Source organism: Liolophura sinensis, chromosome 7, assembly GCF_032854445.1.
Source record: "Liolophura sinensis isolate JHLJ2023 chromosome 7, CUHK_Ljap_v2, whole genome shotgun sequence".
Classification (NCBI taxonomy): domain Eukaryota; kingdom Metazoa; phylum Mollusca; class Polyplacophora; order Chitonida; family Chitonidae; genus Liolophura; species Liolophura sinensis.
The window spans coordinates 32,745,901-32,771,725 of record NC_088301.1 but is presented as its reverse complement, the minus strand read 5'-3'; the positions used below and the strand labels follow the sequence as shown (position 1 = coordinate 32,771,725).

Here is a 25,825-nt window from a genome sequence, read left to right as displayed (position 1 = left end):
AGGTTTTCAGTATTCTGCAGAATAAGTTACTTCTAATATTTAAAAAATGTGCAAGTAGGAACAGATTGAATGCCTAGTCATGATAGCTTGGCTTGTAAAGTGAAGCATTTGGCTGAATTACTATGCATTTTGGCAAATTAATATTATGTACATATAGTAAGGTGAACAAAACTGCTTTTTACAAGAATTCCTTATTAATTTTAGCAAAGACAAATTCTTTCCTTTGGGTTGGACGATAAGTGTCAGTTCAAGATGGTATAAGTTTCTTTGACATGTAGCTCGTGAGCCACATAAGGGCGTGGTCTTTCTTTGAAATATTTATCATCACTTTCCAGGTGTTGAAATGAACCTTTGTTAGTGCTTCTGAAAATGCCTTACCCTTTATAAAGCTTTATACTGATTATAGATTCTATATATAGTCAGTGAGTAGTAACCATGTAACTAAATTTGTGTTCACAGACACCCAAGTGTACAGGCTGAATGGAGCAATATCCAGTACCCACTGAGAAACATCAATGTATCTTGTGAGCCAATGGGATCCAAGGGCTCATATGTGGTACAGTATTCCCCTGATGGTCAAGTGCTGGCTGTAGGGGTCAACCAGAGGTCAGCCAGCCTCACTGCCTTGTTGTACATCTCTCCTCTGACTGAAACAGTCATCATTGCTGACCTGAGAAACTGTGGAACTAACCCAGCTGTTCACTGTGAAGGGAGGTAATAAGACCATAACAGATCTAGTGTTAGTGGCATGCACTATTGTTATGTGCAATCATGTGGGATTGTGGTGCATATGTGTACATTGTTGCTTCACAATGACAGCTTTACAGAAGTCTGACATATCCAATAAAGGGATGCACAGATTGGGACTACTTGTTAAAGGCAGATTTAATTCTGTAATGGAGGAGATATTGAACGTTTTCGATACTCTTATCAAGGTAAACATCCCTGTCTGGGATATCAGGTGTGTCATAGGTGTCTGTGCCACCAGTCGTGGAAGTTTTTAATGTTTAGGTAATAAAAGTTATTCTAAAATCTATAATTCACTAAATATTCACTACTGAAGTCAAATTTTCTGTATTTATCAAGAATAGCTGAAATGTTTCCTTTTAGTAAATATCACATATTATTTATAGATGTTAAAATGATTTGAAAATTTGAAAAAGTTATAATGCGATTTTAGGTGCTTTATTACCGATTTTGAATGGTGGATAGACAAGGCTGATATTTTGTGAAAGGCAAGTACTGGTGCTTTTTCTAAAATAATAAAAAAATTCTATTGGATTTGCACCGATTGATTTTTTTCCAAAATATCTGGTAAAGCCTATTGTATTTAACACATTAAAATATAAGCCTATGACATTGCATTTTATACTTGACCACCATTGTATGAGTGAAAATTTCTTGACATTAAACAACAACCAATGAAGTAAATATTTTTTTCTCTTATTTTTTTTGTCTTGCTATGGCATGCCATTTTGTGTTCTCTTATTAGGGACTATTGGATTGCTGATTTGGCCTGGACTGCGGACGGTCTTTTTCTGACCTTTATGACACGACATGGGTGTTTGGGAGTGGCCCCGCGCCTGGGAGAGCCCCTGCCCCTTCAGTCCTCTGGCTGCTCTCTGGATATGGGGCCGACATACTATCTTCCTTTGCACCCTCTTATAGCTGTAAGGTGTGTGGGTAACTTTATGTTGTAGCATTATTTGACCAACAAGCTGTATGATTCTTTGAGGTAGCATACATTTCAAATAATTAGCCAGTTGTAAATGCTACATTTAATTTACTTCAAAGCCTTTGAATTTTTTTTTTTTTAGACATAAAAGACCTGATTTTGCAAAATTCATCATTTGACAGGCATCATGATGGAAGAGAATCAGCGGGCTCAGAACATGACGTGATGAAACAGCACTTCTCTGTGGCGACTAACCCCCGACTTCCCATGATTCTCTGCTCCGATGGTTACCTGGTAACTGTGCTCCATTTTCCTCCGGAGCTGGGCAGTGTCACTTTGGTCAGAGATTTGGTTCTAGAGTCAAGTCAACACCTGTCATACTTACTGCAACAAGATAATCTGAACATGACAGTGGCTGATGCTTATAAACTGCCATCTGGGAAAAGAAAAGTGAAAGTGCCTGGAAAATACCAATTTGAAATGCCCCCTTCTAACGAGCTGATGTCATCAATTCTAAGTGAGGACAGCTTAGAAGGCTCCCAAAGTTTCTTTCCTTATCTGAATTCTGGCCAGGTTGAGTTTGGCCAAGCAGAAGCTTTGTTGGCAACCACTGATGCATCATTTTCTAACTTAGACATGTCAGTGGTTGTGTTAAAGCATTTTGAAATGGCTCAAAGAGCACTATTCACTGCCTGGGGTGTTGTGGTCTCTGGTAGTGAGGATATGTCCAGGAATATGGAGAATGTCACAAAATATGTACTGAAAAACATTGTCAAACTATTCTCCATACTTTTGGATAGTTCCTGCATCGAGGATATTATGGAAGATCTTATCCCTGTGTCCTCCACAGCTCCTGTGCAAAACCTACGCCTCTTCAAACTCCTCAGCCTGTACAAAGCTGTGTTCCATCTGTGTCATTTTGATGCAGTGAAGCATGACCTTATGGCAGCCATGTTGAAGTTCACTCATGGAACACTGGATCTGATTCTGAGTAGTAAACACCTACAAGAACATGACCCCAGGCTGAAGACCCTTTTAGGCTGCCTGGCCATCTTGAAGTTTACAGAGACCATACTAGACAAAGTGTATGTGTGGGTACCCTCTAGTGCTCAACAGGGGCAGAGGGCTAGCTATGAACATGCCTACCTTACTGAGGGGGCGTATGCAGGCTCACACAGTTCAAAGGTCAAGTCACAGCAGTCTGTCAATCTCAACCGTACCAAAAGTTTGCCATCCAAAAGGTTTGTTCAGTTTGTAATCCCCAGAACACATGTTCATCCCTTTTAAAAAGTACACCTTTGTTATCCAGCATTATTTGTGTATGTTTGATATTTTGATATCTTAACGGGATACAGAATATTGGCTAATTGGCTGAAAGTGGAGATAGGGTTTCCTGGGTTAAACATTGCAGCCTTCGTCACGCTTAAGTGAATGTACCGTACCTAAAATCAGCTAATTCAGGGCATAGCCCGGATTTGCCTACCCCTCACACTCGCCCGTAAGAATCAATTCTGTATCCCTTTAGTTATGTAAATGAAGGATTTGGACTGTTTATACTAGGCTTAAACTGAGAGACTCCACTGATATTTGACATATCACCCACATCAAATTCAATTACAATTATGAGCTTATGGCAAAAGCTGACCTGTTGTTTTTTTATTTTTTTTATTTTGTCCACATCAGTTGGTATGGTTTGTCCTGTTAAGGCAGACATACATACATGTAGAAGCATCATTGGGCTGGACTGAAAGCCACCTTGTCAGTTATTGCTGCATTTTGATGGATGTTTTCTGCTGTCATCTTCCTTCTTTCAAATACAACATGTACAAAAATATGAAAGGAACCTTTCTGCTGAAAAAAATGGTCTAATACTATTGATAAGAAGAGATAATGTCAGAATTTAGATGTTTCTTATTTATTCGTTAGATTATCACTATTAAAGATTGAACAACATCTTGTACTTCAAAATTTGAGGTATATAATATTATGCCTGTCTTGCATGTTTGTAAGTTTTAGATTTTTATCATGCACAAATAGTGTCCAAAGGTGCAGCTTATGTTGCAGTACTTCTGTCTTTGTACTTGCACTTAAATTTTAGAAACAAGAAGTGTAAAATATTTCTTCTGTAAATGTATCTTTTAATTACAACTTTACCAGGTTGTGTTTAAGCTGGAAGTTGCTGTATAAGCACTGTCTCCATTACCAAGAGAAGCTTAAAACACAACCAGCAGTATCAGAGCATTGGGCACAAGTAACAGACCTGACCAGCCGAATACAGCAGAAACTCCAGGATTTAGATGTTGACCTTTCACCTAGACACCAGCATATATCCACTGGTGAGATCTGCATCTGTCAATCAGTCTGTTATCACTTTCAGCCTGTGTATAATTCACAAATCTATAAAATTCCTCTGTTTATAAGTGCAAAAATGTGAAACTCTGAAGTTAGAAGAAAGACTAGAGGTTGTGAAGGCCTGGGGCCGATTCCACAGATCCATTTCAAAGCATATTTTTGGACCCTTGAAATTAAAATTTTGACCACATGAATTTGATATGAAGATAAATATATCCAAATTTCAAAGTTCTGCTCAAAACTATGCATTGTGACAAGGTTTTATTTCTTACTTAAATCAGAAGTGGCTTTTTAGAATCAGCCCAAGTGACCTATTGGACAATGTGATAGAGGACCTAAAACTGTAACCCAATCTAAGCTCTTAAATACATGGAGCAAACTGATAAAATTTGGACTACTGATTCTATGTTGTGTTCATGTAATTTCAGCCAAGTCTGAGCTTCCCAACTTGAAATATTTCGTTCTGTAAAAAATATTGAAGTTTTGGGCTTTTGCCTAAAAAGGCATGATAAAGCTGGCCCCTGGTCTGGTGCAACATTTCTGTTATTGTAACTACAGTACCCAAATGTTAATGACAATGCACAGTTTTGTTTTGCATCATTACCACAACAGACTGGTGTTACAGTGCAAAAAAAATGTAATTGATTGTATAGGGCTGCTTGCCCAAGATTTGACATGGCATTATTCTTATTGAGATAGAACTTCCAGCAAAATATTATTGTTTTTGTAATATTTGACACCCAAACATGCCAGGAACAGGTTTTCTACATTCCATACACCACTTGTGTTGAAATTGGCAAATCAACCCTACCCTGCTGTAAAAGTGATGACTTGACATCGTAACGGGACATCGCTCGGTTTTCGTATCTCAAAACCTTCGTAGTGTAGTGGTGTTTGGATATCTTGTGCCTGGAGAAGATTTATGCACCTTTTGAAATATGAAGAATTCATACTTGTGTATTTATTGTAGATGATTTCTCAAAGGGTTTGATCCAAGGTTTCTGTTTCAGCTATAACTCGAACCTGAATATACAGTATGTTTATGCAAATATGGTAATTGTAGTTCCAGCTTGTCTGTGTGAAGAATTGTTATAGTTGAAGATACATGTAGGTTGGTGTTAGCAGGAATGTTCCATTAATCTATTACAATGATTATTGTGTTATTATTATCAATCCAGGTGACAAGCTGAGTCTGAATGGTCTGTACACACAGGCCCTTGGCGTGTGGCAGAACCAGCTGAAGAATTTGGCTGGTAAGCTACAACCCTACAGCATTCTGTATATAAATGTGGCCCTGTTAACAAAAGCTTTGAGCGTTTTCTATTCTAGCTTTTAATTGGCAAGAAAGTGGCCTATGGACTATTGGTTAAAGTTTCTTACTTTTAAATTCCTGAGAAATCACAAGAAGCAGGTTCGAAACTGGTCTTGGGCTGGGAATTGGTAGTATCCTGCTCTCGCTGCTCGTGGAACTGTGGTGACAATAAGTGGTGGTTCATGTGGCCATTTGCATGATGTCTTATGTTTATTTAAGTCCACTTGTTTTCCACCAATATGCTGTGAATATATATACGTCACATATGGGAAAGATCAGCTTCAGCTTGCCAAGGATCAGTTGTTTTCTCTGCGCACTCCAGTTTATCCCACCCATATCACGCACCGAAATCCAAAAATTCTTGAGTATTGCATTAAATTATTATCAGAAAATAATTAAATTTATTTCATATATATCATAATAGTGTTGAATAGTGTCTGTGTTGATGTCTGATTCTTGAATGAAATGGAAACTGTCATTTTTCCAGCTGGTTCAGAAAGTAAGAGAGTATCCAAGTTGTGTCATGCCCAGCTCTACACATACCTCTTACGGGGGGACTTGAAACAGGCACTGGACCTTGTTGACAACCTTTTGCTGCAGTCAAACTTTACGAAAGAGAGAAGCCAAACTGCAATCGGTAACTTTCAAGGTCAGACGTCATCCTTGTTGACCCTGGTTACCTCTACTTTGAAGAATCAGGTGAGTCTTTAAATACCTGTCACAGATCATATTGTGGCATGCCGTCTGTCCAATCGTCCTTCGTCACTGTTAACACTATATCTTCTCTTGGAGCTGTTAAATGTAAGGTGCTTACGTACCTACCACTAGCCCAGAAGCCTATTGAAAATGGATCCTGACATCATAGACTGTAAAATTATGCCATTTTTGTAATTTTTTTTTTCATATTGTTAACACTAGGTCTACAGAACTGCTTTAATAGAGCTTTAAATCTTGAGGTACTTATGTACCTACTGTTGGTCCATTAATCTACTGAAAATGGATCCCACTGGCAAAGAGTTCTACTGCTTGTTTCATGTATTAGTCTTTCATGTCATAAACAATACATCTGCAGAACCAATTTACTTTTAGTTAGACCTTTTAAACTTGAGATGGTTGTGTACCTACCATTCGCCTAAAGCCTTAGAAATGAAAATGAATCATGACAGGCATAATTTGAGGTTTTGAATTCTTGTTTAGTCTGGATTTGTGAGTTATGATCCTCCTGTACATAGTTGTAGAGCACCAGTTCCACGAATATTGCTGTACCAGAGTAGTGTATCTCCCCAGGTGTCCAAAAGAGGCTAACATAGCATCTTCGTGAGAAGGTCTGCCAGCAATCTGCAGAGGGTTGTGAGTTTCCCCCGAGCAAGGAGTGAAATACCAATCACATAAATAAATAAATAAATAGACCTTGCTCGTGGGACATTTCTGTAATCATATTTATCATGAAAAGACATACCATGTCTGGAACCTTGGTGGTCATTTGCATAGCCTTAATGTTTGTTGACTACCACCAGTTGGTGTATTTCACCAGTGTGGTGTCCATATCTGTCAGCCACATGCAGGAAGGTTAGCCATAACTTGACAAAGGTTTATAGTTTACCTCAGGCAGTCCAATTTCCTCCGTGCACAAAAATAGCCACTATCATATAAGTGAAACATTGTTGAGTATGGTGGTAAAAAACAATAAAAAAATAAAATTAATTTGGTATTAGTATTGTGGGAATCAGATGATGGTAATGACTATACACATTGCAATACATTTAATGTATTTCTTTTTCATTTTACAGGACTCGGGGAACACTGAGAAAATTCCTTGCATTAGGAATAAGGCAATTCGTAAACTTGTGCAGTCCTTGGCTAGGTTTATGGCAGCATACTTCACTAATGAGACGCTGTATGTGTTTCCCTCTCACAGCCCTAAACCTCTACCCCCAGTACATGGAGGGAAGGCTGTAGCCAGTGAGTATCATTTACAGAACAGTTTTATACCTTATGACTTTGACACTTTTTGCAGGTAATGACTGAATCAAAAGTAAAAAATATTGATACTGTTTGGGTTATCTGGCATAATATTGATCTTAGGTGTTTTAGGGTTTTGTTTAATAGGCAGGGTGATGCCTTTAAAATGCACTTTTTAGAGCAAATAAAATTTGTGAAATTGGCTTTGGCACCAATACAATATACATTTTCAGACTCGCGTATCCTACCCGTGTACCACAGAGATGTGAGCAGTATGGTGAGTAAGTGTGGCCTGGACAAAGTGTGGACGACAGAGAGGACCCTGGAGTACCTGATGTTAGCTGGGCTGGTGTGGGAAGGGGTCTGCTTTGCTGACTCTATGGGAGACTGGAAATCAGCATTCCTCCTGTCTGTGGCCTGTAAGCAGCATCAGAAGATCGCCCCACATCTCTATCATAGGTATGTGTGTTCAAATGTGGAAGTAATTCCACATATCTATATTTATTACAGTGCTTCAACAAGAAGTTTCAAAATCATTCATGTCATTTGGTATGTATGTTTGTAAACAGTCAGGTTAAACTTTGAGATTAAGTTTTGTGAAGATATATTTCTCTGATTTTAACATAATCACATTTTGCAGCTGCAAGTTGTCTATGCAGTTACCAGAAAGGCTGTACCCTGGCTCTATACTGGAGAGAGCCTTAGGACATTTGGTGGGTCATCCATCAGCTCTGGACACCCCCAGGGGAAATAACCACCTTTTTGGTAAGTATTAATATTCATGTTTCCTTATAGTCAGGTTGGTGTCTTGAGAAACAGACATAAGGCTGCTCTCACCTGTTGACATGTTTTACCCATCAGTGAAAATTAGATCCCTTTCCTGAATCTATTTTCGTAATATGTATACGAATATCTAATGAATTTCATCATTGAACAGTGCAGAAATAACTTTCAAAAGGATTTTTTGTAATTTTCTGCCCTAAAGACCCATTCTGGTGCTAGTGGATCTGTTAATGGCTTTCTTTCAGTTTGTAGTTTCTCAGGCACTTGGAAATTCATGCAGGTTTCCTCAGTGCTTTACATAGCATTTACCAGAATTTTAGAACTGCAAAAATCTTACGGATAAAACAAATGTCCATTAAATGAATAAAAATAAACATTCTTTACTTAGGAGCAGATTTACTATAACATTTATGTAAATTTACTTTTTGTAATTTTATTTCAGATTATGTTTATTGTGAGAATGTATTTACAGTAGTACATGTGTACTTATTGTCAAAGATACTTTTTGTCCCATACTCAGTTAAGATGTTATCAACACTTGTACCTGTCATTTTGTCCCCTTCTTGCAGAGGCCATTGCCATTGACGAGGGGACAGACTTGAGTCAGTTAAGACAGACCCTAGAGGAGATTCTGAAGGCGGGGATCATGTCGATGGTAGATGTGGCCCCCTGGTTACTCAGTGGGTTGGTACAGAGGCTTAAGGCTGTCATCTCCCGTCTCCAACCACTGGTTCCCTCAGAGTTCTACCTGCCGTGTCCCCCTATCTATTGCCCACAGCCAACCCAAACTGCAGAGGTCAGAACAACATGTACATTCATGTATCATTTCAAAATCAAAACCACATTTTGATACTGTTGGCTTGCTTATTTGTTGTTAAACGCCATACCCAATAGTTTTTGACTTACTCAATGCCCAGGGTGCCACTAAATGGACATTAAGCCAAGGCAAACAAATCTGCAAATTCCTTGTCGTACACAGAGTTTGATCCTGCACTTGTGTGTCCTAGTAATTGAAATGCAAGCACTGTAACCAGTATTGAGCCAAGGTACACTCCCTACATCAGTAGTAATTTAGTTCATTACAATAAAGTAGCAAATGTACATGTGATATCACTAATAGTCTACATATGCTTGCTGTTGAAAAATTGAATTCCGAAGATTGTCAAATAAGGTGCACATTTGCTATGTTGGCTGTCTAAAAGAATTTGGTTTCGCTGTTGTATTGTCCCATTATTTGCTGTAGCTTCCCTGTTTTTATTGTGATAACCTTGAATTTGTCATGTCCATCATATCCCCTGCAAAGATAATGGGGGGGGGGGGCATAGTGGACTTGCTGTGACTGTCTTTCCATTTCTGTTCACAAGATTTTGAGCATCTCCTGAAGCACTACACCTATTTCCGAGAAAATTTTCATACACCTTCCCATGATGCAAATTATGTCATGTGCATCAATATTTACATAGTTACTTGCAATGAGTACTTTCAGGTTGTACAATGAGAGATGTGACTTTGTCCACACAACACCTCCAAACAAACTGTGAGATGCTTCTATTCTAAACCTACTGCACAGATTTACATTAGCTTTTTCACACATTTCTCCAATGGCCAAAACTTGACTTAGTTACAGAGTTACCCCTTAATAGGTACTTAGCGTAAGTAAGCTTTTTTCTTGTATGTACATGTATTTCAGATGACCACATTCAAGTTAACTCTGATTTATTGTAAAATCCCTGTGTTGGTTGACTTTCATTATCTTTGATTTGCTGTAATGTTCCTGGTTTTGCTGTATATGCCAGGATGCCCTTGGCTCCGTAGATGGGGAGGAAGAGAAGAGAGTGAGGTATGCTGCCTCTTCTGTCACCCAACTCATACTAGTCGTCCTTGATGCTTCTAACCTCTCCCTGCCACTTCTGAGATGGTACATTAAAGACCTCACCATTGCCCAGTCCAGGGCAGCACAATTCAAGGTAAAAGTCACTCTCATACTTACAATATTAATTTATTTATTTGATGTTTTACGACATACTCAAGAATATTTCACTTATACAACACCAGCCCTTCATTATTGTGGAAGGAAACGAGGGGGAGACAGGGGGAGAAACCCACAGCCACCCGTAGGTTGCTGACAGACCTTCCCAGGTACATGTATAACCTGAGAGGAAGGCAGCATGTGCTAGCTTGAACACAAATTGACTGCATTGGTGACAGGATACAGGGACATTGTGCTGCGCTAGCGTGCTAACCTCTAGGACACAGAGAAACCCTGGACGAGCTGTAGACATCTGTCAAATCAGGTGTGGTACATGCACAGGTAGGTTATGTAATGCAAACACTGTAGTGACTACTTCTTTTCCAAACTTTAGTCACAAATGTCAAGCCTTATAAATTAAATGTTAAAGATGGCACACTGGACTATGACAGTGGAGGGGTAGGAGTAGAGTGCCTCCACAGTTAACATTCCAGCGTGGCACAATAACCCAGGAGCCTCTCACCAATGCCGCTGTCGTGAGTTCAAGTTTAGCTCATGCTGGCTTCCTCTCTGGCCATACATGTAACATACATGTAAGGTCTGCAACAACCTGCGGATGGTTGTGGGTTTCCCTTGGTGCCCAGTTAATGCCAGCCGCTGTGGTATAAGTGAAATATTCTTGAGTAGAGTGTAAACACCAATCAAACAGATCAATAAATAAATCAAAGGCTTCTAGGCTTTAATCCAGTTTGGCTGATGCTTAAAATCAGGAGGTTTGTCAGTTTAATACTTGGCAAAGTCTGGTGCTTTACCCCGGGAACTCTGAACCTGTGCACCCATTTGGCATAACAGTCAAATAAATTATTGAATGCTTCAGGCTACTACAGAAGGTCCCCTAGATGAACTACCAGAGATTCTGAGCCAGCACTACAGCATGCCATCTATTGTCATGTCTAAGCTGGAGTACCCGGCTGTCCAGGCCTGCATGATGGCCTTCAGAGACTTTTGTGCACTACAGTGGCTCATTCACAGCCGAGATAAGCTTTCCATGTTGCTGCGAAAGAGAGAAAAGTACTTGGCCAACCTAAACTATGAGGATTACCTTAAGGTAGGCTCACTGGATGGCTGCAAATTTTCGTAATTTTTTTTCCACACTTTCTTGAAAGGTAAGGGATATTTATTTCGTCTGTCGCTCAGTCTGTTACACTTTGGCTTCCATGCAATAAACTCATTAAAATATTGTCTAAGTTTAATAAAATTTTATGTGCTGGCTTACATGTACTGTATTAAACATCAGGGCAACCCCATCTGTTCATATACTTTGTTTCCATATTTTCATTGGTTGTTGGTTTCCTTGCGATAACTGCTGTAAATGTTGTTTGATTTTGATCAAATGTTGAGCAAAAATTCATTTCTAGCCGCCTCAGATCAGGTTCAAAAACCATTTTGCTCCATCCAGGTTTTGTATATTTAGTGTGCGATATAAATTTGGTGAATTTGCTTGTGTTCGTGAAATTGCTGTTGAATTGTTGCTATGTATTACGTCACAAAACTTCACAGTGGTCATCCTGTTAATAACTCTGAGGGGGTTTTGTTTCAGTCTAACTGGAGTGGAGGCCAGGAAGAAGATTGGTTGAGGGAGTGTTTTAAAAGTCTCCAGTGGGCTGTTAACCTCCTGCCTTTCTCCCACTTTCTGCCAGACGAGGGCAGTTTGTATAAGGTGGTGCTGTCTCTGCTGATTGAGCTACCTCCTTGTGAAGACACGGCTGATATCCTGGCAGAGCACCTGCATGACAGTGAGAGCCTGGATGCTGATGTACAGGAGAAACTGACTGTGCTCCTCAAACAGTGGCAGTCAGTTATCATCCAGCCCGAGGATGATGGCCGCTCAGCCAGGGATGAGGAAGAGAGCCTTAATGAGTCAAGAGATGGCAAGAAATCAGTCACATTCCTTAAAGCTTCACCAAGAGGCAAAACCTTGTCTGTTTATTTTGAAAAGCAATGTCAGGTTGTGGCAAAGATGCTTAAGAAAAAAGCCAAGTGCTTTGGAAGGTATGACCAGTTTGTGTTCTCTGTAGACACTAGAAGGTCAACTGACAGGACCAAGAATGATGTTGATCTGTTTATTGGATGTCGACCATTTGAAACCAAGCAGTCTTTCATGGAATTTCTCGACACTTTCAGTGCGGTGTGTTTCTCTAAACAAGTGGATTCTGAGGCAGAGTCAACCAACAATTCACTCCCCTTGTTGGAACCTTTCGCAAGGGAGGTGAAAAAGAGAGAGCTGCAGTCATTGGCGTATAAAATTTTCAACAGTGTTCGTCAGCGACAAAGTTTATCTGTGTTTTCAACACCAAAACAGAATTTAGAAAACATTCAGCATGAAAATCCTGCTCCAGAGTCTGCAGCACAGCTCCAGGAGGATAAAGTTAGGTCTCCTGGTAAACCAAACATGACTAACCTTGCCTCCAAGTTCAGCCAGTCAGATGATACGGTATACAAAGATGTGGATGCAGAGGGGAATGTTGTGTCACTGGATATAGACTTTGGACCAAAATATGCAGGTTTACAGAGTCTGTTAGAGTGGCTGACACGTTGGGCTAATAAACATCATGTCTTGGAATTAGGTGGCCCTGATTCTCTTCAGCCTAAGGTTCGCATACACATTCCACCTCAGCTGGTTGTACTTGCTCTATGGCTTGTGGAGAACAAATACAGTTCACCTGTGGAAGATAATCACACCATTGCAGAAAACCATCAGGAATCAAGCCACGAGTTGCAGAGCACTCGATCCTCTCAGCATGAGCAGTCCACCAACATTTCCACACAGCAGCAGTCGTCTGTTTTAAAAGAAAGCATCAGGTCTCGAACCAGGAAACACATGAAAGCACAATTAGAAGTAAATACATCAGTTCTCAGTGAAAATGTGGACGATGAAACCTTGGTGCAAAATGCATATGCTGGAATATTAGAAAGGTAAGGATGACCAATGAGGCTGTAAGTTTTAAATACAGCCCCTTTTGGATAACTGTCAGGGGCCAGTTATCCAAAAGTGTATTGGAAGTTAGTTCAGGTTTTAACCTACACATAAGTACCAGTCTCATTCTAGTACAAAACCATTTGGTCCAGATTTAAATTTGTGGTACCAAACTCAAATCCTAATACATTTTTCAACAACTGACCTCAAAGAATAGTGATATACAGTACCTGTACTCTCCAATTTCTGTCATATAAACCTAACAGTCCTCATGTCCGTGAAATTCTTCAGTACAGGACTATTTACCAGTTCAGTGAACAGAATGATGAAGAGATTTATGTTACAGGAGGTTATTTAAATAGAAAAGCTATGCATTGACTAATAAAATGTGGGATTACTGCCTTTGGGAAAAAGACAGTTTTGTTTAAATAAAGCTAACCTCGCAGTTATATTAATTGCCATCTTTTATAGTTTTGTATTTTTGATTTTCATTTGACAGAAATGAAGAGAGTGAATCGGCTGAGATAAGCTCTGCTGGCAGTGATGATGCCAATCCACAGTTTCAAAACTCATTATCTATTGTGCGCAGGTACTTGTTTCTCTGATGTTTCAAATTTAAGATTTGAAATTGTTACTTTGAAAGAAACTTAAGAATCCTTAAAATCGGGCACTACAGTACTGTAATAAGACTTTATCGGTTCTCTGTCAGAAGTGGGATTTTCCCACGACTAGTATTACATAAGTACTACATGCAGACTTATCTGTTTGAAGCAACTACTCCATGTGTTTGCAATTGCCTTTTATTGACAACCATACCTCAGTCAATGTCTTATTTTAGGCCAATCATATTGTCCTAATTTCTAATCATTTGTACAAAAGCTCAAGCTAGTTGTTTTCCTGTTTTGATTTATATAAACCAATTTGCTGTTCGCATCTGTAGTTCTATTTTGGAATGTTAGTTCTTTAAGGAAGTTTCAAAGAAAATGTATATTATTGCTTGTGTAGATGAGACTTACGATCTAGCTCATTAAAATATGTGTGTTAAACAATGTTTCAGTGGTGGTAGCCCAATGCGCAGTATGGACCTGCTAACTGACAGTTTCACTTATGATGATGAAGTGGATGGACAGCTTAAGAAAACTCCAGACACAGTCATCCATAGACTTGGGCGTTCCATCCACAACAGGTATAGGCAGGAAAGTCACCATGACAGGAGTTTTGAGGGTCACAGAAGTTCGTCTGCAAAACATGACCAAATTCGATCGCATTCCCATAATATTCAGCACCCACATGAACCTGTGTCCCCAGGGCACGTGAAACACAGGTCAGAGGTGGGAAGTGAGGATAGAGGGAGGTATGATCAGTCAGAGAGGCAGCCCAGAGGTAGTAGGGAGACTAGCCCTCAACACAGCTATAGTAAGCACAGATCTGAGGCAGGGAGTCAGGGTAGAAGATGGAGGCATGGCCAGTCAGAGAGCCCATCCAGGGGTACCAGGAAGACTAGCCGAAGCCCTACACAAGGAGACTCGGACCTGGCCACACAGCTGCAAAGAGTTGTCCGTGGAGAGTTAAGAAGGATGATGGAGGTTTGTGGCACATTCTACATTCAGAATTTCTCCCATGATATCTAAGTGGTTAATACCAGTGGAGCAGAGAGAGAGAAAAAGCTCCCTTTAAATGGGTTGTAGACTTAAATCTGGCAGAAGTGTTGCAAAGAACTTAACATATGCTGGTTTATTTTTAACCCTCGTCTGATTTTTGTCTGAAGTAAACCTGACTACTGTCATATATTCTAGAGCATATCTATAAACCTGCTAAATCTAACACAAATCTACTAATTAAACATCACAACTGACACTTTTGTCTAATTAAAAGGCTAAAAGAAAAAATTATTAATAGCTTATAACTGTGATTTATGGTGATTGTTTACTTTCCATGTTACCCAGGCATCAGACACATCCACTAATTGCTTGATTGTCTATCCTGGCATTTGAAAATGAATTAGTAGATTCCCGTGTTTTAATTGGTGAGCTCAGTTGGTTAGCGCGCTAGCGCAGCGTAATGACCCAGGAGTCTCTCACCAGTGTGGTCGCTGTGAGTTCAAGTCCAGCTAATGCTGGCTTCCTCTCCGGCCGTAAGTGGGAAGGTCTTTCAGCAACCTGCGGATAGTCGTGGGTTTCCCCCAGGCTTTGCCCAGTTTCCACCCACCATAATGCTGGCCGCCGTCGTATAAGGGAAATATTCTTGAGTACAGCGTAAAACACCAATCAAATAAATAAATAAATATATCTAATTGGTGACAATGAGCTGCCATTGATGATCTTATGATCATTGGATTACATGTAGTCTGACATTCATTGAGAATGGGAAAGTTAGGAGTTCAGTGGTCATTTCTTATTTCCAGGTTTAATGAAAGAACTGTATTGATGTAGTTACAACATTTTCCTGTTTTTCAGGTACAACATCAAAGTATGATGGCTATGATGGGAGCTTTAGATGAGACTGTGCAACCGGTGTCGCCAAAACATGCACCATTGGGCAGCACCAACATGTCAAGAGGTCCAGTTAGCTCACAGCTTAGCCAAGGAACCATGGGAACCGAGGAACTGCGTTTTTCCAAAAAGAAGGGCAGAAGTCGTAAAAGCCAGGAATTACGAGAGGTTTTGTTTGAACTCAAAGACCTACAGAAGGAATCCTCGTACAGGAAAAGTGATAAAATTGTTTATGAGAGATCTGAAGCAGTGCAAAGGTATATCAGTGAGCAAGGCCATTCAGAAAACCCAAAAGCTGATGGGGCTGATCATGGTATACCAAAGTTTTTGAGGATTCCAGCAGAGAGGGATACCACTGGTTTTAAATTTCCCTCTATTTCCACATCACATCCAGAAGCACTGAGCCAAAGGATGCAGCAGTTGTCGGTCAGTCATGTTCAGATACCTTTGCTAAGACTTCCAGCACCAGACCCAGGGATGGACGTTCTCAGGAATTTCCCCAAAATGTCATCACAAACCCAGCTGCCTTCACCTGGTTACTTCCGTGGGCTTGTCCGATCTCACATCCCTGCTCCAAGCCCGACAGTGTTGCCCAGGCTGGAAGACCAAGGAGGCCCCCGAACACCAGGACCTATACCCCCAGCAATCCCTTTGTTAAGAATAGACTTCTCATCTCACTCACATCTGAACCAATTCAATTCCAATGCTGTAGGAGACCAGATTAACCCTAAAGAGGCTGTCAAACAGAAACTGGCTAGGGATTTCTACCAACAGCAGATGGATAACTGGCAACAGCATAACCAGGACAAGTTTGGCAAGCAGTTCCTGCGAGTGGACTTCCAAAGGCTGGATGCCCCTAAACCTATTCTTGACAGGGACAATGAAAAAAGGTGGGTGTTATGATTGAACGTAAGTTACTGGGTTAAACAGCACTGGACAAATCTGTCAATAGATCTCAGACCAGCCATTAAAAGAATACTAAATTGCTAAAATGAAGTTTACATCTATAAAAGAATGACCTGAGAAAATAGTTTGTTTTGTTTGTTTTATTTTTTTAAAGAATTTCTCACATTAAGTCACAAGAATTTAAATGTATTATGGATCGTACTGTAATGACTGTGGCAAGTTGCAAGAATTAAGTCCCTTTTGAGACCAGATGATGTCACACAAAATTTCTGATTAAGAAAAGCTTTCTGCACACTTAAAGTGTAGAATCTTAGCAATAGGAGAATGTACAGTTGCAAAAAACATGCCATATGACATCACAGGCTCACGCAGAAGTTTGTGGCCGCTATAAAAAGCCACCATAGAATCCAGTATTTTAAATGCTTGTAATTCACTTTAAGGGAACAAAGTATTTTCTTGGATAATTTTTGTTGGCCATTCTTTTGATTTAAGCTTCATTTTTATGTGCATGTATACTATTCTTTAGAAGTTGTGGGCACCTTGGCCCACTTAGTTCAAATGTTGTTTGTACCACAGCCAAATGTTGTTTGTACCTCAGCCAAATGGTTAGTTACAAATGACTTCTCAGATCTGAATCCACCTTGCACTGGTGGCTGCAGCTTTATCTATAGGTTTTTTTTTTGGTACGTGACAAGAGAGGAGGAAAATACTGTGGACAGTCCAGTTTCCTCTGCCAGCCCTTCACCTGCGAGTAGGCAGTAAAAAATTCTTAGGTGTGATGATGAATAATTTAGACCAGTGTAAGTGTGGAAACACACTGATGATTGATTTATAATCTCATAGCTTATTTTATACCCCAAGCTTGGAATTCTCAGAACTCTGCTCGGTTTCGTCCTACCGTGATGCTGGACGCCATCATATGAATGAAATATTGTAGAAAATAATAAAAACACCAAGTTAAAACACCAATCAAATAAATACATGTAACCCCAAGTATCTATGTCAGCATTCAGTCACAGTGAAAGAAATGTTTTTGGTAAATGTTAAGAGTGTTATCTTAAAAAGTATTGCATGCTTTCAGCTCAGGTTTTGCGTACATGTAAAGCACAATAAAATAGGCAGGATGGTCCACTGTTGATGCTGTGCATATGTGTTAATTACGATAAAGTACCAAACTCTTGATCTTCACATGTCTTATGTATTAGAATCCATGTGAAGATAAATGATTAAGCACTTTATGTATTGACCTGAAGTTTTGAAGACGAACCTTGCTACCAGTTCAAAGTTGATTGATGTGTTGCTTAACACCAGTTTATGTAACTTGATGATAACAGTCAGATATATGGTTGTAGGAAACTGGGGTCCTCTGGTCAGGGTAATATATGTAGAAAATCTTGTCTTAAAGATACTTGTTAGTTAAATTTGATACTGTGTAGTTAATACTTTGTAAGATTAAGAATAGTACTTGTGATCTTTATTCAGTCAGCATTAAAGATTATAAAATAAATGATTCAGAGCATCATTGTGAAAAGAAAGTCTTGCATATTGAATGTGGGTTTAATTGTGTTATAAATAATAGGATGCGCCGAAGGAAAGAGAAGGATGCTGAACAAGCAGCGCATACTGCCACAGAGTCGGAGGATATTGATCAGGTTCACATATTTTTCTTTATTTTTACAGAACTTACTTTCTGTCTATTTAGAATTACTTGCTGTATTTTACAACACTGACAGTGCTAATGACAATGCCTTAAAACTTATCTATCATTCAGATGCATTTGCTACGTTTCACTATAAATGTGAAGTATATGTCAGATAAAACACTGTCCATAAAATTAGGTTGATCTATGTATTCAGAATTTGTTCAACCTATGAAAATGCATTTCGATATTTTTTTTTTTTTTTTTTTTTTTTTTTTTTTGATTGGTATTTTATGCCGGACTCAAGAATATTTCACTTATACGACGGCGGCCAGCATTATGGTGGGTGGAAACCGGGCACAGCCTGGGGGAAACCCACGACCATCCGCAGGTTGCTGACAGACCTTCTCACGTATGGCCGGAGAGGAAGCCAGCATGAGCTGGACTTGAACTCACAGCGACCGCATTGGTGAGAGACTCCTGGGTCATTACGCAAAAAATGCATTTCGATCTTTGGATTCTAGATTCTTCAGTGGCCTTTTCTGTGGTGTGACATAACCTGCATATTTTTAAGTTTTTGCCACTTAACATGCATAGACTGCTAGATTTTATTATTAGTGCATACACATATACATGTATATCTGTAATTGCATTTGGCCTTGAAATGAATTAATTTAACTTAACTAAAAAATTGGATATGACATCACTGAAATCCTCTGGGTCACTACAGACCACCAAAGAATGTAATGTTTCAGGACCATTTTACTTAGTGGCCTTATGCTTAGTGTGTCCCCCTCAAAGTCAGGAGACCCAGGATCAAACCTGGGTCAGGTCATACCACTTTAAAAATGGCACTTGTTGCTGTCAGTATAATGTGACTGGGTAGGGTGTCATGTCTGGTGTCTTGATGCTTCATTGGTGGCAGCACTTTAACGGTAGGGGCTCGCCTTGCCGCAAGAAGACACGGTATATGTACACACATCTAATAACTGAAAAATTGTAAAATAAGATGTAAAACCCCAAGCATACACACATACATACATTCCTAATTTCCTAAGATAGTTTTTAATGGTCTTGGATCTGATATATACTTCATTTTGGTGTTTTCTTTGTCTGTAAATTCTAGCTCATGATCATTCACTAGTTATCATGGATTCATTATGGTTGAACATGGACATGATGTCAGCCTCAGAGCATCTTCTCTCACATGAAAATGAAGAGGTTCTTTCTTCTGATAAGCATGGCATTGAACATTTCAGGAGAATCTCAGCTCTGAGCCATTTACCTCCCCTGAGCACAGAAAATCACAGACCAAGAAGAAGGAAAGAGGAAAGTCGGTTGTGAAGAAAAAAGAAAATGACAGGGCTGTGAGAGGTGATGAAGAAGAGGAAGAAGAAGAGCTGCATGATGGATATGCTATCCCTCCTGGTATGAGTTTGCTCTTTCACACTTCCTCTGTTAGCCTTTTAAGTGGTTAATTGTGTCAGTTGAGAACAACAAAAATGAGCTGAATCATATAAGATACATATTTCAAGGAGGGAGTCTGTTCTAATTATATGTTATAATTATTTTTGTTTCAAAACATGCAACTAATATAAATATGAACTAGAATATTGAAGGAAAAACCTTCAATCATGAGCAGTGAAGCGCTAAAAGATTTGTTTAGTTTGAAGAAAAATGATTCGCCATTTCTGTTTGCAAGGTATATTTGAAAGCTACTTGAAGTATGAGAATGAGTTTGGAGATAGGCAACCCACTAATGCCAAATTTCAGCATGATGTTGCAAAGGCATTGGAGCAAGAATGGAAGAAAAGACAGAAGAAGAAGGTATTGAATATGTTTGATTGGACTTGAGGAAGCAGTGTTCATGTATGTTGTCAACTTTACTTCTGAAAGGTTAAGACTTTTCAGCTGGTAGCTAAAGTGAATCATTTGCAATGCATGTATGCAAAGATAAATCTCCTATGAAGTATTATGAAGAGAAAATTGTTTTTCACAATATCAGGCCAGTAAAATTGTGTTGTACATAGTATTTGTGATCAACCTAGTGGAGGGTGTTATATGGATGATTTTGGTATAGTGAAGACATAAAGACATGCTGATTGGTATTGGTTTAGGATACAAGCATATGCTTGGTATAGTGAGGACATAAAGACATACTGATTGACATTGGTTTAGGATACAAGCATATGCTTGTATAGTGAAGACATAAAGACATACTGATTGGTATTGGCTTAGGATACAAGCATATGCTTGTATAGTGAAGACATAAAGACATACTGATTGGTATTGGCTTAGGATACGAGCATTTGCTTGGTATAGTGAAGACATAGAGACATGCTGATTGGTATTGGTTTAGGAAACAATCTTAAGTTTGGTATAGTGAAAACATAGAGACATGCTGATTGGTATTGGTTTAGGATACAATCTTAAGTTTGGTATAGTGAAGACATAAAGACATGCTGATTGGTATTGGTTTAGGACATAAGCATAAGCTTGGTATAGTGAAGACATAGAGACATGCTGATTGGTATTGGTTTAGGATACAATCTTAAGTTTGGTATAGTGAAAACATAGAGACATGCTGATTGGTATTGGTTTAGGATACAATCTTAAGTTTGGTATAGTGAAGACATAAAGACATGCTGATTGGTATTGGTTTAGGATACAATCTTAAGTTTGGTATAGTGAAGACATAAAGACATGCTGATTGGTATTGGTTTAGGACATAAGCATAAGCTTGGTATAGTGAAAACATAGAGACATGCTGATTGGTATTGGTTTAGGATACAGTCTTAAGTTTGGTATAGTGAAAACATAGAGACATGCTGATTGGTATTGGTTTAGGATACAATCTTAAGTTTGGTATAGTGAAGACATAAAGACATGCTGATTGGTATTGGTTTAGGATACAATCTTAAGTTTGGTATAGTGAAGACATAAAGACATGCTGATTGGTATTGGTTTAGGATACGAGCATTTGCTTGGTATAGTGAAAACATAAAGACATGCTGATTTGTATTGGTGTAGGATACAAGCATTTGCTTGGCATAGTGAAGACATAAAGACATGCTGATTTGTATTGGTTTAGGATACAAGCATTTGCTAGGTATAGTGAAGACATAAAGACATGCTGATTGGAATTGGTTTAGGATACAATCTTAAGCTTGGTATAGTGAAGACATAAAGACATGCTGATTGGTATTGGTTTAGGATACAATCTTAAGCTTGGTATAGTGAAGACATAAAGACATGCTAATTTGTATTGGTTTAGGATACAAGCATTTGCTTGGTATAATGAAGACATGAAGACATGCTGATTTGTATTGGTTTAGGATACAATCATAAGCTTGGTATAGTGAAGACATAAAGACATGCTGATTTGTACTGGTTTAGGATACAAGCATTTGCTTGGTATAGTGAAGAAATAAAGACAAGCTGATTGGTATTGGTTTAGGATACAAGCATTTGCTTGTATAGTGAAGACATAAAGACATACTGATTGGTATTGGTTTAGGATACAAGCATTTGCTTGGTATAGTGAAGACATAAAGACATACTGATTGGTATTGGTTTAGGACATAAGCATAAGCTTGGTATAGTGAAGACATAAAGACAGGCTGATTGGTATTGGTTTAGGATACAAGCATTTGCTTGGTATAGTGAAGACATAAAGACATACTGATTGACATTGGCTTAGGATACAAGCATTTGCTTGGTATAGTGAAAACATAAAGACATGCTGATTTGTATTGGTGTAGGATACAAGCATTTGCTTGTATAGTGAAGACATAAAGACATACTGATTGGTATTGGTTTAGGATACAAGCATTTGCTTGGTATAGTGAAGACATAAAGACATACTGATTGGTATTGGTTTAGGACATAAGCATAAGCTTGGTATAGTGAAGACATAGAGACATGCTGATTGGTATTGGTTTAGGAAACAATCTTAAGTTTGGTATAGTGAAAACATAGAGACATGCTGATTGGTATTGGTTTAGGATACAAGCATTTGCTTGGTATAGTGAAGACATAAAGACATACTGATTGGTATTGGTTTAGGATACAAGCATTTGCTTGTATAGTGAAGACATAAAGACATACTGATTGGTATTGGTTTAGGACATAAGCATAAGCTTGGTATAGTGAAGACATGCTGATTGGTATTGGTTTAGGATACAAGCATTTGACTAAATTTCAAGCTCATATATTTAAATCAGTTTCAAATACATACTTATTCTGACACATCCATGTTAGTATCAAATACATTATTCAGTTTGTTCATTCACGTCTGTATCTGCTATTTATTTATATATTTGGCTTCTGTATAACATGATAATCAAAAACTTTTTTGTATCAAATACAGGGGATATTGCACAGTGAAGATTGAATACCATAAATATTTTTCTTTCTTGGAGAGGTGGAAATGCTAACTCATGAGACGCAAGGTCAGATGAGGTCTATCTGACCTCATAAAGGATGGAAATGTGTTGCTTCTATCATGTAGTATGTAACATTTCAGTTTCTGTGAGAGTTTTTGAAAACTCTTGATCTCCTCAAGGTCTACCAGCTGTAGTTTTCTGTCATTGTGATTTGTGTGCAGGTGGATTTTGCTACCATGACCAAAGAACAGGTGGATGTTGAGATAGAGACAGATCTTGCAGCGGAGGGGATCCGAACAGCTGAAGCCTCCACCTCTGTTACCAAGGACACAGGTTAGACACAGGATGAGTGGAGGCAATATTATTTTTCTAAGATAAAGCGGAGAACAAATTTTAACGGCTGTGGCCAAATATCCACCGCTGTATGAAGGCAGTTGTCTCCCTTGGTCCATTCTTACTGTATTGGTGAGGTCAGAACTTTCTTGTGATCTTGCTTCCAAATGCTGTTTTTTTTTCATGATGAAGAAAGTGTTAATGATCATGTTGATAAGTGAAGTCAAAAGTTAGGCCATTTTGTTATACGTTGGTTTGTCAGGGACAGACCCTATCCAGGAGGCCCTCATTGAGTACAACAGATGTATACAGGGGAACGTCCTTGCCCCGGACATCTACCTGGGGCTGAGGTTTGGTGATGAACGGGACCCTGGATCTGACAGCAAGGTTAGTAAATTAGCCATGGGAGAATTCTTTTCCTCTTAAAATCATTTGTTGCCTGTTGTTCATTGACCAAGGTGCAGTGGTCACTTTGCTTTGTGGTTCTGCTTGTTGATGATGTACATGCATTTATGTTTTACCTACAGCTGCATGTATACATGTATTTATGCTGCTGGTAATTTGTTATGTACAAAAGTACATGCAGTGAGCCAATCTTCATCATTTTTGTCTTAAAGCTTTCTTACACGCTCCTAACAAGTTGTGTCCAGATGGGGTTAGCACACCAGCATGGCGCAATGACCCAACCAATGCGGTCGCTGTGAGTTCAAGTACAGCTCATGCTGGCTTCATCTCTGGCCGTACATGGGAAGGTCTGCCAACAACCTGCAGATGATGGTGGGTTTCCTCTGATCTCTGCCCGGTTTACTCCCACCATAATGCTGGCCACCGTCACATAAGTGAAATATTCTTGAGTACGGTGTAAAACAATCAATTGAATAAAATAAATAAATAAATACAAATTGTGCCACCTGATCCCTTGTACATTTATCAGTATTTTGAAATTGTACCAGTCCATAACTCTGTCATGTCTGTGGGATTGTTCTAGAACTAAATTTAATCAAATTTGTATCTAAGCTACATGTCATGGCATGAGAATGGCGTAAAACACAAATCAGGTAAATAAAAAAATAAATAAATACTGCTTTGCTCTTCTGCTGAATCCTCTTTTGTTAGTATTTTAGCATTTTAGTAGCCATTAACGAGGTTGAACTTTGCAGATGGTCTTGGGTTTCCCCCAGGCCAAGCCCAGTTTTCACCCACCATAATGCTGACAGCTGTGGTATAAGTGAAATATTCTTGAGTACGGTGTAAAAGACCAATCAAATAAATAAATAAAAAAATATGTTTCTTGATATGCAGTACTATGCACCAGCATATGAACATAGAAAAAATAACCTCTCACAAACTTCTTCTTTGGGATATGAAAATGACATAAAACCACAGTTTTACCAAGGCTCCAGAAGTCAATTCAAAGTCCAGTTTTTCTTGGAATAATGTTTCATGTAGTCCATGTGAGCTGAGATAACTAAATTTTGTGAGAATTAAGGATACAGTGAGATGACCAGTGAACAAAATGTTGTGAGAATTAAAGATACGGTGAGATAACCTGAGACCAGTGAACTAAATGTTGTAAGAATTGAAGAAGAGTTGAATTTGCAAATGAAGTCAAATTTGAGTTTAAAAGCAGTTAAAGAGGTAAAATAAATGTCATGAAATATTACTTGTGGTGCTGAAACTTGCTTTTTTCTAGTTTTTATTTATTGATTGGTTTCATTCAGTTATTTGAATATTTCACGATGACGGCCAGCATTATGGTGGGAGAGAGGCAAAACCATCCACAGATTGCTGGCAGACATTCCCACGTAGGGTAGAGGAAGCCATCATGAGCTGGCCTTGGCCCGAATGTACCTTCAAAATTAACCTCAGAATACCTTTCTAAGATCAATAAAACCTATTCAAAAATGTGCAGATTTGTCATGGGCAAAGTTATAGGTCATTTGCCATACATCATTAAGTTTTCCTCAGATTGCTCCCCACAGTATGTACAGGTGTGTCTCTGCTAAACAGGTATCTGAACCAGCCCGTGGCTTCCTGAATGTGGTGGACATCCGGGCATCCTCTGTACTAAGAGATCTGGAGGGGAGAGGAGAGCAACTGAGGGTCCAACCTGACCTCACCCTCCACCCAACCTCTCTGAGGGCATCAGTAGAACTCCCTCCAACATCACATCAAGGTCAGTCACACATCATGATGCCTGTCTAAGTCATTTTAAGTAGAATCACATTTTATAGTTCAGTGAAAATTATCAATATTAAAGTGTTACTTAAATTAATGTTTCCTGTACTAAAATTGTGACTTGCTAAATCTGTAAGCTAAGTAGACATTTTGATGGTACTGAAATGTTTGACTTTGCTTACTAGATGTGAGATCTGTTCCATTCTTCCCCACTTAGTTTTCAGAAATAAGATCTGTACTCTTCCCTTTAGTAACCTGGAAATTGGTCGTCACAAGTCTGCTGTCCCCAACTTGTCAAAGCTGTGCACTACAGAAATTTCTTTATTTAAATCCTGAAATAAATCTGACTGTGTATGACATTATTGTTCATTATTTATAAAGACCATAACATCACAAGAAATGCAAAATGTACCCTGTGCATTGACAGGAAACCAATCTTCACTAATGGCCACTTTCAATTTGACTTGACTGCACTTGGCAATGTTCGAAGAAGATGATCTAGTGGATCAAAACCAAGAAGATGTTCACCATTGAATGATAGGGATAACTTATCAGCCTAATGTTAAGTTTTGTTATACTGATCAACAGAAGAGACTTTAAACAACTACTGTAAAAAAAAAAACCAAAAAAAAAAGGTGATATTTATTTTGTCACATTATTCAAAAATGTCTTCAAAAAAAGTTTGAATGCAGTCCAAGTAGGTGCTTGGGCTACATATGTGTTAATTGCGAACATCTGGTCTTTATTTCTTTATTATTCTGACATAGTGAGGTGATATCAATTCATACTTACTTCAGGATATCAGGGAACCTGTTTTCGAACCTACATGTAAGTTTGAAACATAGCCAACTGATCTCAAAGC

The 25,825-nt window shown here is 38.8% G+C and overlaps 1 protein-coding gene across 4 annotated transcripts in view; it reads left to right on the top strand.

The window, feature by feature from the left end:
• The window catches only part of LOC135471778 (ciliogenesis and planar polarity effector 1-like), a 64,243-nt gene that overhangs the window by 8,851 nt on the left and 29,567 nt on the right, over positions 1 to 25,825 (top strand). For all 4 annotated transcript variants that reach the window (XM_064751112.1, XM_064751113.1, XM_064751110.1 and 1 more), the window contains exons 7-28: positions 460 to 714; positions 1,493 to 1,675; positions 1,858 to 2,916; positions 3,833 to 4,011; positions 5,206 to 5,280; positions 5,827 to 6,038; positions 7,130 to 7,301; positions 7,535 to 7,760; positions 7,942 to 8,066; positions 8,654 to 8,880; positions 9,881 to 10,051; positions 10,931 to 11,161; positions 11,654 to 13,029; positions 13,530 to 13,619; positions 14,088 to 14,616; positions 15,487 to 16,412; positions 18,008 to 18,080; positions 19,327 to 19,495; positions 19,770 to 19,894; positions 22,674 to 22,785; positions 23,048 to 23,172; positions 24,796 to 24,961. In XM_064751112.1, the coding sequence (XP_064607182.1) occupies positions 460 to 714; positions 1,493 to 1,675; positions 1,858 to 2,916; positions 3,833 to 4,011; positions 5,206 to 5,280; positions 5,827 to 6,038; positions 7,130 to 7,301; positions 7,535 to 7,760; positions 7,942 to 8,066; positions 8,654 to 8,880; positions 9,881 to 10,051; positions 10,931 to 11,161; positions 11,654 to 13,029; positions 13,530 to 13,619; positions 14,088 to 14,616; positions 15,487 to 16,412; positions 18,008 to 18,080; positions 19,327 to 19,495; positions 19,770 to 19,894; positions 22,674 to 22,785; positions 23,048 to 23,172; positions 24,796 to 24,961 (6,806 nt within the window). The remainder of the gene's footprint in view (positions 1 to 459; positions 715 to 1,492; positions 1,676 to 1,857; positions 2,917 to 3,832; positions 4,012 to 5,205; positions 5,281 to 5,826; positions 6,039 to 7,129; positions 7,302 to 7,534; positions 7,761 to 7,941; positions 8,067 to 8,653; positions 8,881 to 9,880; positions 10,052 to 10,930; positions 11,162 to 11,653; positions 13,030 to 13,529; positions 13,620 to 14,087; positions 14,617 to 15,486; positions 16,413 to 18,007; positions 18,081 to 19,326; positions 19,496 to 19,769; positions 19,895 to 22,673; positions 22,786 to 23,047; positions 23,173 to 24,795; positions 24,962 to 25,825) is intronic.